The sequence below is a fragment of the Vanellus vanellus genome (genome assembly GCF_965231255.1).
Source record: "Vanellus vanellus genome assembly, chromosome: 5".
Lineage (NCBI taxonomy): Eukaryota > Metazoa > Chordata > Aves > Charadriiformes > Charadriidae > Vanellus > Vanellus vanellus.
Window position 1 is genome coordinate 53,471,780 of NC_138910.1, and position 18,166 is coordinate 53,489,945.

At 37.8% G+C, this 18,166-nt stretch overlaps 1 protein-coding gene across 3 annotated transcripts in view; it reads left to right on the forward strand.

Annotated features, from left to right (window-relative positions):
* DNM3 (dynamin 3) overlaps nt 1-18,166 on the forward strand; it is a gene marked incomplete at both ends in the record, with an annotated part of 193,276 nt that overhangs the window by 50,901 nt on the left and 124,209 nt on the right. For all 3 annotated transcript variants that reach the window (XM_082484692.1, XM_082484690.1, XM_082484691.1), the window contains one exon: nt 5,531-5,644. In XM_082484692.1, coding sequence (XP_082340818.1) covers nt 5,531-5,644 — 114 coding nt within the window. The remainder of the gene's footprint in view (nt 1-5,530; nt 5,645-18,166) is intronic.

Here is an 18,166-nt window from a genome sequence, read left to right on the forward strand (position 1 = left end):
GGCCTTTTTTGTTTGTCTTTTCTTTGCTACCGCCTGAGGTTTTGACCTGACTCCACAAAGTTTCTTTTTAAGCCACAGGTTAGTCTGTCTTCTAATTTGCTTGAAATAATCAGTGTAATGCTTGGTTTTACATAGCACACTAGCAAGGTCTGGTTCCTGAAAGCTGACCCACTCTTAACTGTGTATTTTTTGTGTTGAGATTTGTTTTGGTGACTAAAATTTAATTAAAAGCTCCCCTTCGTGATGAACCTTTGAAGATGAAGGTGTCATTGCTCCCTGTGGCCAATCGATACTCTGTGTGTGAGAATGCAAGATACTCAAATTATAGAGGATTATATGTAATTTATTGTGTTTTATGTCTGCAGCAAAATCTGCTGCTGTGCTTGAAGTGGCCCCTGTAATTGGAGAAGGGGCTTAATCTGAACTATAAGATTCCAGTCACTGTCCAAGTGATTTGGAGGTTTGGGTTCGAAGGCTTTGTTTCACCTGCGTCTTTTACAACTTTATGCCAGCAATCTGAATTGGTTGTTCTGGACACAAGAAGCATTCAGACCCCATCAGTTGGCCTGAACTATTGTGCTAATAAATAACTTTTTTTTTTTCTTTTTAATCCTGCTTTGTAGCATACTTTGCTGCTTCTTTTCTTCAGAAATACTGAAATCCTATTACCTTGCATGACCCAGGAAAAGAATGTGTTTACAGAATTTTTTTAAGCAAGTAGATGGAAATGGAAACTTGTACCATGGACAGTAAGATGGTCATGAAAAATCACAGCAAGGCTGTTCTGTTAAGAAATGCAGTGGTTCTGTAAAAGAAGTGGTACCTGTGGACAACCCCATGATGCTAAATTTTGAAATATTCTTGAATAAGACATACTGCTGTTGAATTTTCACCTTATCAAGACTAGAGAAGTATTGCTGTTCTAAATGGCCTTTAACTGTACTTAATTTTTAGGTTAAGTTTCCTTTATGTTTGACTTGACCACCTTAGTCTTTGTTTAACTACATTTGGAAGCATGTTTCAATTTTTCACTACTAAGTGCTTTGCTTCAATAAAGACTAAATTTTTGTTTAAAGTAGACATGTGTTTAGGACTTAAGCCGCTGTCATTATTTTAAGGTTATGCGATACATTGTGCAGTGATTTTGGGGGAAGCAGTGTCATGAGATCTCTTTTGCATTCAGTATCAGATCAGATCTGAGCAGTTTATGCTCTGACATTGAGCAAATTACAGTGAAATAGTGTATTAGGTTTCCTCTCTAACCTGTTGTTCCTTTTTAGCCTCTGTAGTGTGAGAAGCTTCATAATTGAAGCCAAAGAACCCAGGATGCCTCAAAGAGTAGTTTTTGCAATTTTTATTCTCTCAATGTGCTTACTATTTGGTAACACGTGTTATTATGACAGTGATTAGAAGATAGAGTAGTGCCGGGAGTTGTGTTCTGTGTTCAAAATTATTTCAATGGAGTTATGTAACATAACTTTGTTGAGTTAACGTAACTCTCTATTAAATGCTGCTGCTTGTATTGTTGCGGAAGTAGCCAGTCTCATGATTTTCACACTTGTATTTCTGTCTGCCCAGCCAATTTCACTTATCTCTCACTTAGCGTGAAATCATCTTTCAAATACTTCTTTTAAAGAAATGGAACACTTCTCTAATGTATTTCTTTTACAAATACCTTATTTGTTTTAATGGAATGAATAAGTCATGCAGCAATACATAAAATGTACCCATTGTGTCAAATCCTGTTTTCCTGTTTATCCATGAAGTGGCGGAGAATAAGAACAACAGATATGATTCGGGTTTTGTGCAGCTGAACTATCAGAAAATGACTTCCTTCTGGTTTGCTCATGTGCATTCGTACCCTCTAAGTTTCATTTTTCAGACACCCAGATTAGATATCAGGACCCTGAAGGAAGGAACTGTGTCATCTCTTGTTCATCCTGTACATGGAGTCCAACTACCGGTCAGAATATTGTCTTCACTAGCTTCTGGCAATGCCCATATTTTTCACCTTCCTGAAGTTCATAACTCATGTCACTAATATCCGGTTTGCACAGAGTGACATTTAGAAATATGATAGAAAATATTGAAATGGATCTCTTAAATCCAAACCAACCAGAAAATAAACTAGTGAAAACAATAATGAAACACACTACTTTCATTTTTCAAGCTGAAGTCCTATACAACATAGCTAACACGTAAGTTTTAAGAAGCCCAACAACTCTCCCCTTCAGACCTTTTTTAACGTCAGAAGTCTCTTTGAAAATCTTTGCTGCTTGTTGCCTGTGGAAGGACACTTATTTCTAAAATATAGCTTGAGTTATTTTTTGAGAAATTGGCTGAAGTCTAAGGTGTAATTTAACTTCTCTGGAAACTATGTTGTTTAATCTCTCTTTGTTTTGCACTTACACCTTGATCCAACATCTCCCTCCCCCTAACCCCAACACTGGTACTGAGTATTTTGAAAGTGTAGCTTTTTGTAGTTAACAAAATGTGCCTGAGAAACAGGAACAATTCAATGGAAAGAAAATGAGCTTAGGACACTAAGCTCATCTTCTCTGTCTTCATGTGCCCTGGAACTGCTTCCAAGTATTTTGGAAAATTATGGTCTCTTGTAGTGTCCAGGATATTTTAGAGAACACAATACCTTGTTTTCTCGGAGGGGTATAGATAAGCAGGTCTAGAAATTTGCACATGAAAAACATGTATCCAAGATACTGCTGTAGCTTGGTGCCCTGCTGTTCATGCAGTGTTGTGCAGGAATGACAGCTGGATCTAATCCTCAGCACACAGGATTTTTGAGGAAATAACTGGCAAATTCCTTCCTTTACAAGACAGTGGTCAGTGACCAATGTTTGTATTACCAAGTCATCTTGTTTCTGTCCACACCCAGTGATGGTTATGCATCTGTGGGGAGATGTGTTGGACTGGAGCAAGACACCCTTTTGGAGCTATGCAACTAATGTAGTTCCTATGTTAAATGCATTAAAAGCTTCATTACTTCTTAAGTGGCTTGTATAGTTTAGATTTTGAAATCTTGGCTTGGTCTATTCTGAGACCTCTACCACAAATGTGTTCTTGTCAAATTGAGAAAATGTCACTCTATTACAAGCTACAAAGCCTATGGTAATGATGAGGAAAAGCACTGAATAGAATAAGCATACTGCTACTTTGCTTCCCTTTTAAGTGCTCATCACCTGTAAGGTTCCTGAACATGCTACTCAGGTGTTTCTCATTGGTTTGCTTCCAGAAACCACCTCTTTATGCCCACTGTGACATCTATCTTCAAATCTTTACCCTCTCTAAGATGTGTGTCCAAAACGGTTTTCAGTAGTGTGCTGGCCTGGCTGCCTGTGCTTCCTATATGTGGATGTGTGCTTTATAGGCAGCAACACAACATTTTCAATTGCAGACAGCATGGTTAAACAGCATCCTCTCTCATAGCCTCTCACTTCAGTTTTGTTATAACATGAGAATAACTGTGTTTGCACTTGCTGTGAAGTATTTAGTCTACTGTACAGATAAGTGGATGGGGAACCTTAATTTTCTGTTTGTTTTTTTTTTCCTAAAACTTCTTGCATTTGCAATTGTGTAGTTCAGTGCAGAAAAAAAATGAAATTAACTTGGTTCCACAACTTGTTCTGTGGCAGCTGCCTGAAGGCCAGTACGCTGGCTATATATGCGTATTGCTTGTTTACTGTTAAAAGTTTACTTCAATAAACATTGTAAAATAAAATGAGGATTTCATGGGTAATCAAGTTTGTATCAGTTTGTTTCCCTTAACTTGCAGTTGGACAAGTATTCCTTGTCTATGTGTAAGCAGTAATGCCCCCTCTCCACTTTTTCTTTCTTCAGTGGACATGAATATTAAAAATAATGACAAACTTCTGCAGAAACCTTTGTGATAGGCTAATCGATCTGGTCTGCTCGGGCCACACCCTGGAGTCTTTTTATGGGAGTCATGTCCAGTTCTCTCATAGCTTACTCGGTCTTCAGAACCAAATCAATGTTTTCTTAGCAATTTTCTTACAGGCTGAAAACCCATAGACTGTTTTTGGATCTTCAGTGGTTTTCTTACTTCTTTGAAATGAAATTGATGCTCTTGGATTATGTACATTACCAATACTTTTGCCAGCTTTTCAGGTGCAACTCCTGATATCTTTCTTTGGTTATCAAATATAACTTGGTCTCTTGCTCTGTGCAATACCAAAGCTGGTTTCTTCAGGGAGCTTACATTAGCATACGTGCTGAATGGTAGGGAATTCCGATTCTGAAACTTGTATAGATGACAAGGAACAGATATGGAGAAGTGTTTTTCTCTGGTTATCTGTTGATATTGGAGTTACTGGTCTTGTAAAGCCCTGTGAGAGGAATGTCAGAATCTTGTATATTTCCCCAAAAGCAAAAGGAAACCTATGTTTCATTACACAAGTCCGTGCTTGTGGGACTTACTGAGGGAGTTCTGAAGGGCTTCTCTGAGCGCTTCTTCTTTCTTTCTCAATACTTTATCTCAATACTTTACTTTTACTGCAAGTAAAGGGTGTTGCTATGGGGAGAAACAGAATAGCTGAGGTTCCCTGCATCTGTGTGATTGGAAAAGTTCTGTTGACTTGTTCAGAGAATGACAGGAAGTACTGTTTGCTTCCTCATATATGTATTGGAAAACAATAAATGTTCTGATAAAATTGAAAGTTTCTATCTATATGATCCATAAACCAGTTCTCATGACCATTTCTCCTTCACCTCTGGAGTTGTCTCATTCCTCTTAAGTTTTCTTTTGTTATTCTTCTTTGCATGATGTAGCCTCCTAGCCTAAGTATTTACAGGTATGCTTTCCCATCTATTCTTTCATCTTGGGTTTGTATCTATTTTGTAAAGTTCTGGTTTTTATTTCTGCCTTAGGTTGTTGTTTTTTTTTTTTTTTTTATCTCTTTTCTTTTCCTCTTCTACCTTATGAGAGGAAAATAGCTCTTATATACCTCTCCTTACCACTTCCTCTCTCAATTTGAAATTAATTGTAGAAGGCGTCTCTGCTTTGTCACTTGATTCAACCCCTTCTGAAACTACACAGTGTGTGCCAGAAGCCACTTTCTTCACCAGAAACTAGGTGCTGTTCCTAGCGTCCAACTTTACAAATGGCTTTAACCATTAGACTAGAGCAGTCAGAGTAGTCATGTATAAATTGTATGGATTTTTATGATGTGTTATTATACAGCAAATAAATATCTTCAGGTTTACATGATCCTTTGTTCATTCCTGCTTGCTGCAAGTGCAACAGGATAATACTTAGGCTCCTCTCTTTCTCCAGCCTTTTGACTGAGAACACTTTATTCACTTTATGTTACTTTTTTTTTTCTTTCTTGAATGATAGGAACCTGCAAAATCTCTGTTTTGAATTTGTCAGAGACTGAAAAAATGTACCTGTTCTTGTTTTCTTTAGCAAGTCTTTATTTAAAAGAATGAATGCAGCAGCAGAATTATGTCAAGTGGGTAATGAACTAAACTTGTACCTGACTGCATCTCTGTACAGGTCATTCGGAAAGGCTGGCTGACCATCAACAATATTGGCATCATGAAAGGAGGATCCAAGGAATACTGGTTCGTTCTAACTGCAGAAAGTTTGTCCTGGTATAAAGATGATGAGGTAAGGAATGAAGAACTCACTTCTACTGTGGAAAAAAATGTATTTATTCAGTCTTCTGAGATCAGCTTAAAATATTAAATCAGCTTGTGCTTGTACAGACTTGAACTGAAAGAATATTTTAAGGTTTTATCTGTGCCCTTTAAATTTTCTGGTTTTGGTTCATGGAGTATGCTGACCCTCTAAGACTTCTGTTAAAATGGTGATAACATAAATGCAGGGTGTTGTGGGGGTGTGTGTTTCTGTTTGGTTTTTGTTTTACTTTTTTCCTCTTTTCCTGTGGCTTCCGCACATTGGTATAAATTCTTTTGGAATGTCCTGGTTATTGTCCTATGCCTGTTTGAACGACTCTTACACATCTGCTGTAAGTTCATCATAAATTGTCTAGGTAAAGTTACTGCTGAAAGTAACTACAGCAATTGATGTAATGATAATTTTTCTCCAGCCTCATATTCTGTGGGGCTGAAAAGCCTGTCTGCACATTTCTGTAGCTGGTTGGTATGGATTTTCAAATTTGCTACTGAAAATTCAAAAAAAGTGCCTTGGTAAGAAATGTCACTGCTGATCGGTAAATCTGAGGTGAGTAATCTTCTTTGTCTCTGTCTACTCTGTCGGGGGCTGTCCTGAGGAGTCCTGTTCCGCTGAGACCCCAGATGAAGATGAAGTCAAGTCAATGGATGAGTTTGCCTTAGTTGATGAGGACTGGGTCAGAGACCAGTTAAGCAACCTGGACATCCATAAATCCATGGGTCCAGATGGGATGCACCCGTGGGTGCTGAAGGAGCTGTCTGAATTCATTGCTGGACCACTCTCCACCATCTTTACCAAGTCTTGGGAAACGGGCGAGGTGCCTGAGGACTGGAGGAAAGCAAATGTCACTCCAGTCTTCAAAAAGGGCAAGAAGGAGGACCCGGGTAACTATAGACCGGTCAGCCTCACCTCCATCCCTGGGAAACTGATGGAACAGCTTATCCTTGGTGCCCTCTCAAGGCATATCAAGGATAAGAGGGTTATTAGGGGCAGTCAGCATGGCTTTTCCAAGGGGAAGTCGTGCTTGACCAACCTCATAGCCTTTTATGAGGAAATAACGAGGTGGATGGATGATGGCAGAGCGGTAGATGTGGTCTACCTTGACTTCAGTAAAGCATTTGACATGGTCTCCCACAGCATCCTCATGGCTAAACTGAGGAAGTGTGGACTGGATGACCGGATAATTAGGTGGACTGCGAACTGGCTGAAGGAGAGAAGCCAGAGAGTCGTAGTCAATGGGGCAGAGTCCAGTTGGAGGCTGGTAACCAGTGGAGTGCCTCAAGGGTCGGTACTGGGGCCCATATTATTCAATATATTCATCAATGATTTAGATGAGGGAATTGAGTGTACTATCAGCAAGTTTGCTGATGACACTAAGCTAGGAGGAGTGGCTGACACGCCAGAGGGCTGTGCTGCCATCCAGAGAGACTTGGACAGGCTGGAGATTTGGGCAGGGAATAACTTAATGAAATACAACAAGGGAAAGTGTAGGGTCCTACATCTGGGCAGAAACAACCCCAGGTTCCAGTATAGGATGGGGAGCTACCTGTTAGAGAGCAGTGTAGAGGAAAGGGACCTGGGGGTCCTGGTGGACAGCAGGATGACCATGAGCCAGCACTGTGCCCTTGTGGCCAAGAAGGCCAATGGCATCCTGGGCTGTATTAGAAGGGGGGTGGTTAGCAGATCGAGAGAGGTCCTCCTTCCCCTCTACTCTGCTCTGGTGAGACCGCATCTGGAATATTGTGTCCAGTTCTGGGCCCCTCAGTTCAAGAAGGACAGAGAGCTGCTGGAGAGAGTCCAGCGTAGGGCAACTAAGATGATTAAGGGAGTGGAGCATCTCCCTTATGAGGAAAGACTGAGGGAGCTGGGTCTCTTTAGTTTGGAGAAGAGGAGACTGAGGGGTGATCTTATTAGCGTTTATAAATATATAAAGGGGGAATGTCATGAGGATGGAGCCAGGCTCTTCTCAGTAGCAACCAATGATAGGACAAGGGGTAATGGATTCAAGCTGGAACACAAGAGGTTCCTCTTAAATTTGAGAAGAAACTTCTTCTCAGTGAGGGTGACAGAGCACTGGAACAGGCTGCCCAGGGAGGTTGTGGAGTCTCCTTCTCTGGAGACATTAAAAACTCGCCTGGACGCCTTCCTGTGCAACCTCATCTAGGTGTTCCTGCTCTGACAGGGGGATTGGACTAGATGATCTTTTGAGGTCCCTTCCAATCCCTAGCATACTGTGATCCTGTGTAATGTGAGAACTGGAAAAAGCATTTCTATGATAAACAGGACATCCAGGTTGCTCTCTTTACTGAAGGTTTGTGTTGGTTTTTGTATAAAAATTTGGCTACATTTAAAAATAAAAATCCTGTTATTTTCTGATTTTCTTTTTGTTTTTAAATTAAATGTTTTCAGCAAAAACTTAGTGATTTTTAGCATGTACCAGTTCATTGGATGAAAGCGGCACAGGTAAAGAGAGAGTTTTAAATGAGCTCTAAAACATCACTCAATCTTTCCATCTTACTTTGGCTTACCCCAACAAAACATGGAGTTGGTTGAGGGGGACTGTGCAGACAATTAATATTCTGTTTAAACTAACACTGTTTTACTGCAGTGGATTTTCTAGAACCACTGGGGAGAGGTTTTGCAATGCGTGTGCATAAGCCAAAGCTCAGCTGAGTCCTGCGAATCCAGTACTTATCATAGGTAGTTACTTCAGTAATACTGCTGATGGTGGAAAACTGTGCTTGTCAGTAGTGGTTTCTTCCTGAGTCAGTAGCCATTTTTGGGATAGACCTTAAGATTGAGGGACAAATTAGATTAATCTTGAAGATTTTGCCCCTTGACCTTTTATTTAAGTTTTCAAGGGATTCAAATGTATTTATTATAACAGGAAAATGAGTATGTTTTGGACAAGAGAGGAGGACCCAAGTGCTAGGTGTCAAGAGAAGTTTTATTCTCACATTACTGAAATATAATTTGAAATATTTTATTGCAATGACATAAAAATGAATTCAAAAGAATGTAAAGCTGTCTTTATGAATTTGAAAATTTGAAGCTGTTGGTTTTTTGTGATCTAACTTGAAGCTACTAGCACTTGTCTTAGATTAGGTACGAGTAACTGTAACTAAAATAAGTGATGTGGTAAGATTAACACCCTTTGCTATGTTCCATCTCAAACACTTGGAGTTGCACCTAAGACGTGCTCTGACAGTTTTTGAGGTAGTTTTCGTGTTGCTTTTTTGAGTCTGATCTTTCTTTAGTGTGCAATATAAAAATTCCTGAAAATATTTATGGAATGTCTTCTGCTGTGCAACTTTAAAAATGTTTTGATAGTGTGCTAGAGTGTCACCTGGGAATCTAAGAATAGTACATGGAGGCAATTGGCCACTGTCTGATTTCCATATGCATAGTTTAAAATAATGTCTCTTAATTGCCGAACAGTTGTGTTTTGAGTCATGAAAATACCAGTAGTTCATTCAGGCCAATATAGGAGATCACTCAGGAATGTCTTAGAGTGGTAAAAGAAGATAACAGTGTGGTATTCCATGCTTTGCTGGTGGAAGAAGTTCCTCCTTAAGTACAGATTTGCTGTATAGTTTGATTATTCTGTCCCGGGAAAGAGTTCACAAAGTTATGTTGGATTTTTTTTTTGTTTGTTTATTTACTGGACCTTTCTCAGTAGGATTTAGAAAACTGGTAAGTCTGGTTTAGATACTTTCTGAAGATGGTCAAAGCCACAGTTTGATCATTAAGTTAATCCAAAGACCGGTGACTTGTTTCGGAAACTGAACTACTGGCTTCTGAAAAGAAAGAAGCAAATATTTGATCTCCTGGCTGAATTCCCATTTTTAGAATTCCATTTCTTCTCCTTATAATGTTCTCCTTACTTTCAGTTTGGTTTGGTAGTTGTTACATCCTGTACTCAGATGATTATTGAAATGGCTGTGTGCTGGTCTATTTCCACCCTGGTAAAATCCGTAGTCTTGAGTGATGCGTGAAGTGATACTATGTTTATGCGTCTGGACTGTGCCTGGGCTCAGTACCGCTGTGCACGCTGGGAGGTCCTAGGGAGTTCAGATCTCCCGTGCCTCCCACTCGGGTCACTCGCTTCTGCAGTCCTTGCACAGTAGCAGAAGCCTCTCCATCGAAGCTGGGGAAGATGCAGAAAGTCAGGTCTCGCCTTCATTCTCCTGCCACAGTGATGAGTTCATTCTGCTTGTGCCTCTACCCCTGAGTAAGGAATGTCGTGGCAGCTTGTGTACCAGTGAGCTCTGACAATGTACTTTACAAAGCTGCAGTGCTTGCTAGGACCTCAGGGGCTGTGTACCCCCTCTAATGTAAACTGAGCCCATTTTACGTAGTCTGGCATTTACTCAGATTAAAATCGCTCTCTGAATGCAAGTTGTTGCTTGCTAGTGCCATCAGTAGGATGTAAATTATTTCATTTATATGTGAGCTGCAGCTTTTATACGTGAAGAATCCATGGTGGAATGCATTTTGAAGCAAGTTACTTTGGCAAAAGATTTCAAAATGTGTTGTATGATAGAAGTATTACAAAAGAAACAATTGGTTTCTTGACATGTTTTTGTTGCTGCTCAAACATACAACAGGTTTTTATTCCTGATGAGATGGGAATCAGTGCCTAAGAATGCTTTTGAGACATATAAATTGGTGTTTGAACAGGGTGGGTAAAGCAGTTATACTATCAGTTGTGTGAATACTAATCTGGATTAGTTTCTGATCCTGCATGCAGTTGCTTGTGTTCATAACTGTTGCATGACCAGTACCATGACGTTGTGCTTTTCCTCTTGCTTAAAATCAAGCAAGAAAAATACTGTGTACTACTTTGATGCTGTTGCAAATAAGTGCAAGGTTAGCACATTCATTGACCTCACAAATACTGGTTTTCTTTCTTAGAGTATTCCATATAATACTAGCTAATGTATTATAAGGCATACCTACACAAAAAATATTAAATCTGAGCATTTTAGCTTTCAGTTGTTACTGCTTTGTTAAGTAGCACAAAAAGCTGTAAGCTTTTGTGCTAAGGTTCATTTGAGACTCAACCTGCAAATTTGAAGTTTGTGAATTAGTCACTTCTACATTAGGATAAAATGGACTTGGGAAATCTGGAACACCATTCTAGATTGTGAATCCAAACACTCTTTGTTGTAAACAAAAGCATGCCGTTTGTAAAGTGGTGTGGCATTTTTTACAGTGCGTGGTCAGAGAATGTGATTTTATTAATCTTTCTAAAGCATACAGAGATTTCACTGTCATTATTGGTGTGTAAAAGATGTCAAGCTGGGCTCTAGGAGAACTTCTTCTAAAAATGTGAAATTTACATTTTTTGGAAAAATGCCCTTTAGTCTTATTTCCAAATACAACATTTTAGTTCTGTTTCAATGGGAAAGGATAGTGTTATCAACATCCAGTGATAGTTGCAGTTTGTATTATAATTTCACAGTTTATTCCCAATTGTAAAATTCTGTGTGATTTGGGAGGGAGGTACGAAAATAAGTGAGGAGGTGAGAGAGTGGAAAGGGGAGAAGTTACTCTAAGCTCTAACATTGTGTCTGTTTATAGAATTAACTTGCCACACAACAAGCTGCTCTTGGCTTCTGTGGCTAGCAGGAACGTTAGTGATTTTTATACAGACAATAATCTAATAACATGAACTGCTCGAGTTATGCCTGAGAAGTAAATGGGAGGACGAAACATACAATGGTGCTGCAAAGCTGCGTATAAATAAAACTTATTGTTAGTGAGTTAATGAGAACACCTAGGAAAAGAGTACTATAGGAAGCACAGTAAAAATTTCAGCAGTGGGTTTTATTGTATTTTATAGGCAGTGTTGATTTGACTCTAGGTGGGTTGCAGTACGCGGCTTGGTTACTGACCGGCCGTCTGAGATCCAGAGTGACTCTTGGCTGGAGCTGTTGGTGAAGATGCTCTGGTGTGTCAGAGCGGTTTCCCACTGGCGGCTGTCCCTCAGGCTGGGTTGTCATGCGACTGCCTGTCTGTGCCTGCTGTACAGGTGAGAGGATGTTCTGCACAGCAAGTGTAGACAGGCAGACACATGACAACTCCGTCCAGCCAGTCCCTTGGAGCCATCACCGCTGGTGTGCAACAGTTTGTACCATTCCGGTTTTGGGGGTTTTGGGGGGGAACAGACATAACAGAATTAAACTTTAAAACATTGGGAGCTGTAGGACAAGAACAGAACTTGATTTTATTCGTAAAAGAAGCATTTTGGTACATCAGTTATCATTGTGCTGGCATATATCAGAGATGTGATTTCAACAGACTGGTCACACTGAACATTTGGAAAACCAAAAAGGATTGAAATGACGGTTTATTTTATATGCAATTCATACAGCATTTTGCCTGCATGTTGTACTCACACATAGTAATTTAACCAGATGTTTTTACTCTTCTCGGAAACACAGAAATACTGAAGTTCAAGATAAAGGATATGTTTATATAGTACATATTTTCTAGGAGCAGATAAGTACAGTAATCTTGCATGTTAAAAATAAAAATCTTTCTGTATAAATGGAGGAAACCACTTGCACATTAACCCAGTTAAAGGGAATGTGCTGGAAAGAAAACTGGTTGCATATTATATCTGTTCTGCTAATATGTTAAAGCTGTATACTTATAATGACATTTCTTTAGTATTTTCCTTTGCATATTATTTAAATTTAGCTTTGTCTCAAAATCTATACTTTGTAAGAAAACAAAATAACTTTGTAACGTCAGTAAGTTTTTCAGTTAAACATAGACTATGCTGTAGATCAAAAGCATGCGAATAGCATCATTTCGCATCACAAGTTTTGCTGCTTTGCTAAACTTTCCTGCATGTAAAATACACACAGTGACTGTAATCCAATTTTGCAATTACATTTGCAACATCACTGGGGTGTTGCTTCAAAAGGTATAAAACACACTGGAAGCTTAAAAGGGGAAAAGAATCATTGTATTACTTTCCTATACAGATTAAATTATTCTGTTTTATAATGGTGTTTTTAGATCACTGTTGCTCGCTAGTGCCCCCATAGGTAAGCAACAAACTTGTGCTTTCAAACCCTTCTCAAATCAGAATAGCAGCAAAACACTTTTAAGTTCCAGCCTGAAAACTGCTTATAAAAGGGATGAATTTACTAAAAGGCTAAAAGGTGGGGATCGTGTTGAGCTTTTAAGTTAGACTAACAATAAATTAATATGTAATTATTCAGGTGTTCTAGCTCTAATCATTTCCCCATAAAGAAAAAGATACATTTTACCTAATATATAAATCGAAGTGTGCAAATTATGTTTATGAATTATATGAATAAAACTTTCTTTGAACCTAACAAGGGATCTTAAAAAAATTAATCAAGCAAAACCATGACTAATTAATCCATGAAAAATTAATTCCAAGACATTAAATAAGTCTTAAAAAAAAAATGAATCAAGCACAAAATATGACTAGCTAATTCAGACATGAAAAATTAATTCTAAGACATTAAATAGTTTTATTTTGACTTCATAATACGCTTACCTAAATTCTTGTAGATCTAAGTAAAATTTTAAGTGTATGCTTTAAGTTGCCATGTCTTCCTACACACTTAAGCATTTTAAAGAAAAACAAAAGTGGCAAATCAGAAGTACTTTAAAAATAAATATAAAACACTGTTTGTTTTATAGATTTTGTCAAATTTAATTCCTGCATTTAATTGTTAAAGAAATCAGAGATCTTTAGTCTGGGAGAAAATTAGGTCTTAGTTTCTGTGTTGTGGATCCTTCTTGAAATAGCAAAGAATTGTACATTAAAAATCATTGGCAACCTATAATATAGAAGGACTGGAAGAACAAAAATATGTATTTTAATTAATAGGTTTTCTAATAACAACTACCAGGAAGTTGTACTGGGAGTAAAAGTTGTAGGTGGAAAAATTGTGTGGTCTTTCTAATAACTGTACACAAGGAGAATTAATGAAAAAATCAGCAAAGAGCTTTATATCTTGAACTAAGGCAAATTTATTTTGCCTTCAGTTAATTCATTGGGTACTACTAATGACTGGGTAGTTATCTCCACTTGATTCTTATTCAAAAACTGGTCTTCCTTGAAACTGTAGTTTATTTGCTAAAAGGGTTTAACATTTTTGTGTGCTGAATCTGGTTGATTCATTGAGTCAGTAAAGGGCTCAAGAATATTTTAGAATACTCGTAACAAAAAACCCCAACCTCATGATATTTACAGAGACCTATATGAAGGATCTGAATTTAAATATTGGTAGCTTGGAAATTGAGTTGAGAATTGTGTTCTGTCAGACTGTGATCAGGACTTTTTATTTAAGGGCAGGTTGTTATTTTTAGACACAGTTTTGCAATGCAGCGTAAAATGCAGTACAGAAATACTGTAACATTATTCAGGAAAGTTTCATTCTTAACTATGGCATTTCCTGTCTTTTTGTATGTTTAAACCTGACCCAAAATATTATTTAAATTAGGACTTTTTTTTTTTTTTAAATAAAGCACAGTTCAGGAAGCAAAGCCTTTTGCAAATAAAAGTAAAGTTATGCCCTTGATTAAAATTTACTAGTTTAAAAAAAAAAACAAAACCAAACACGCTAAGATTTAGGGTTTTTAATCAAAATCTGTTACGAAGATTGTAAAATAAAAGGATTATAATAATTTAACATTCTATTTGGAAGTTTGGAATGTTTATGCGAGTATTTTGCCATTTTGGTTATCATATTTTCCATATAGCAATGATACTTGGGTGGTCTGCAGAAATGTCTGTGGATGCACGGTGATAGTACAGGAAGGGGGGCAAGGAGCATGGAGAGGATAGCAGTGTCTGTTAGTCTTCTGAAAATACAGATGCGTTAAATAGCACTGGTAATGGTAATATAGAAGATAACATGCAACTTAATGACAAGGCAGAAAAATGTCAAATGATGTTTGTTTTTTTTCTTTAAAGTAACTAGGTTTTTTTACATTTGGATGCTTATTTGATCCATATTTATTTCTGTAAAGTTAAGTGACTTTCCCCCACCCTTCTTTGCTTTTTTTCTTTTTTTTAATATTAAAGGAATATAGAGAAAAGGTTTGAAATATTTTCTTCCTCTTCCCTATTTAATTGTGAGTGTACTAAAAAAAATTGTGCTCCTTAAAGATGAAAGAAAATCCCTTATATTGAAACACCTATTTAAATGTTCATACTGGCTTTTATTTGCTTTTCATGTTTTTGTGCATTTTATGGTAATATGAACTGTATCATTTAGTTCATACAACAGGCTTAAGCATTGGTATTGTCCTCGTTTTACAGGACTCTCACCATGATTTAGTATGCATTGCATCCAGCTAATTTTTTTAGTCATTGCAAACAGTAATGTTTGTTCTTTTTGCTTGTTTGGTTTTTTTTTTTTCCCCCTGCTTGAAATATTTGTATACAGCTATCTTGTGTTTGTTGACATGCATATTTAAAACCTCTTGTTTTATAACTATGGAAATCTTTTCTGTATGATTATGGTCAACTAGAACTTGTTTCAACTAAAACAGCACTGTTTTAAGAACCACAGAATCATTTAATTCACTTTGAAAATGTTTTGATTACTGAGCCGAAGTAGATATACTTCCTTATTCATTACTAACAATACAGGCTTTCTTTCCGTATCTGTTGCTTTGCACATTGCATTTCCCCCTCCCGTCCCCCGTCCCCCCCCCGCTCCCCCTCCTTTCCAAGCCCCATGCCAAGGGGGCCTCCTAGATTTCAGCCTTACAGTCTAAAAATGTAACTTTGAAGAGTCATGGGTGTATGGGAGGGGAATCACTTCCTAAATCCAGAAAGGTCATTTAAAATAAAGATTAATGCAAATAGTGGACTAGAGATAAGAGAAACACTAGTTCCATATATTTTCATTGTCCTTGCTTATTTAGTAAAAGTTAATACAGGTTGTCTTCAACAGTATTTTCACTGAGAGCCTCTTGCTGACTGGATAATAATACTTCCTTTCTTAATTTCTAGATCAGAATTATAAAAAAATAAAAGTAGCTATGCAAGTAAGCACTAAATAAAAAAAACCTTCGCAAACAATCACATTCCCCTTCAAAGCATAACTGAGCAAGTTTCTTAACAAGATTTGAAAACATTTTTCTACCGCTTAAACAAAATCTAAGTCAAAACTGTTCAGATTTGCTATGCCTAAAACAGCAATCATACTTAGAGATTGAGAAATATTAATGCAAGTTTGAATCTAGTTCCATTCCTTTCATTTCTCCCTGTCTCTTCAGTTTTTCCATTAATAACTACATTTAACTGTATGTTGTAACTCCACCTTAAAGTAGAGTAAGAATGAGAATTCAGTTTACTTATAATGGATTAAAACCCACTAATTTAATTCTAAATATAATCTTCTGTGAAATAAAGGAAGAGAGGGTAGATAACCTATAAGTGTATATATACATCAAGAAAGAATCTTTTAGTCAAAATACATAAGCTTTGATGGGAGGCTAAGGGAAATGACAGTGCTAGTTCTTGCTTCATAGGCTTTAAGACAGCCAGTATAGACACGGTCACGCTAATGCTACATGACCATCTATCCCAAATAGGACTTCTATTGATTAGTAAAGGAGCAATGAAAAGAGTAATAATAATAATATATATATTTAAAAAAATATTTGTACAGTATTAAGGCTGTCTAAAATATAACACGTATTCTGCAAAATTGGCTGGTTATACTACTAATGGCTGCATATTTATGCTAATTCTTTTTATCATTTAGCTATTCAAAGCCTTCCTGGCAATAATGAGCACCATATAGATGAGATTTTTTTTCCGGTTGCAGTAGTTTGTTACAAGTGTTAACTTTTGGGGAGCTGACTCTGGAGTTCAGCTGGTATCAAATTGCAGCCCAGACTTTTTGTATTATTTTGTCCGTGGGGATTTCATTCAGCCTGAGGGTTTTTTTCCCCTACCAGGACAGCTGGAAATTCACCAAAGCAAACTTCTGCATTCGTTTACAAATTCCATTTTTATCAGTGGGATTCAGGACAAAGTAACTTATCGTTTTGAATGTTAGAAGAAATATCAGCGATGCAAAGTATACGTGAGAGCGGCAACAATCAATTGGTGCTGATCACTTATAGGCAATGGTCAGCCAGGTATCGAGATGGAAAGCGGTTTGTTCCGTTTTATTTATTTATTGTTTTTTTTCCATCACATCCTGAACTTTCAGAGGTAATTTTTCCTGACAATCAAAGAATTTGTATTCTACACGGCAGACGACTAGCATGGAGTAGTCATAGATTTCCTATGGTTTCCCTCCCAGTTTTCATTAGCGCATATAGCATAGGTTACTTGCAAAGAAGTTTCAGCTGCATATAAAAGTCTACGTACAGTTCTCCCAAAGGTGATATAATATATTTTACAATCATTTAAGATAATATTCATGCATTCTTTTCTATTATTTTATTACTTTAAAAGAAAATAATTTCTTAAAATTGATTTTCAGGTTATAGTTCACAACAGGAGCTATTCAAAATACATACTTCTAGCCAGCCTTATCTGCATTAAAATATATATACTGTTTAAATATTTATACTGATTGCTACAAGTAAAAAAAAAAATTTACCTTTTTAGTTTGGGGGGGGGGGAAGCTTTATTTTAAATTAAAAAAAAAAGAAAAAAGAAAAAAGAAATGACCGACTTAAACTCTATTCTTGTACACTTCTCTAGGTAGTATACCTCTAGGCAATATACCTCTCTCATTTCTTGCATAGGTTTTAGTAAACCATCAGAGCTCCATCTTTCTTGCAGTGATGACTGGAGGAAGGGGGGAGGGGAGTCACCTAGGTTCGCCAGGTCATAGGCCAGGTGTTCTTCCAAAGTAGGCCTTACCAGAATGTCTTCCCCGCTTTATTCTGAAGTCCTCCTTTTTCACAGTGTCCCTTAGCGTTTCTTATTCCCTAGTGTGCAAAACCTGTGAAGAAAAATACTGTATATGAGATCTGAAAGGAGCAATAACTGTCTTCTCCTTGGCAATAGCAACTTGCGTCCCCAATAGTCCATGCCGCTGCTTTCCCTTGCCCAGTCTAACCAATGTGCAGACTACTGTACAACAGCATTGTCCTGAACAGGTAGTCTGAACACTGGGGCGACGGAGCAGGATCTCCGGACGCGTCTATTTATTTATTTTAAATCCTCTTTTAGTCTCGGGGAAAAACTGCCTTCCTGCATCACGGGTTGTGCTCGGCTCTCCCTCACACTCTGCAGCACTCACTGAAACACACTGAAGTGCTGTGATTTCCAGTCTTGACGTGGCACATTTGCAGCAGACTGGGGATCTGGCAATGAATTTAGGACCAGGAAAAGGGGGAGGGCTGGGCCTGAGAGTCCATATATGGGATGATGTCACCCTGGGGAGGTTTGGGTATGCACTGTGCCGCTGGTGAGACCGCTAGAATTGCCTGCTCTCAGACATGGGTCTGTGTATAAAATGGTACCAGATG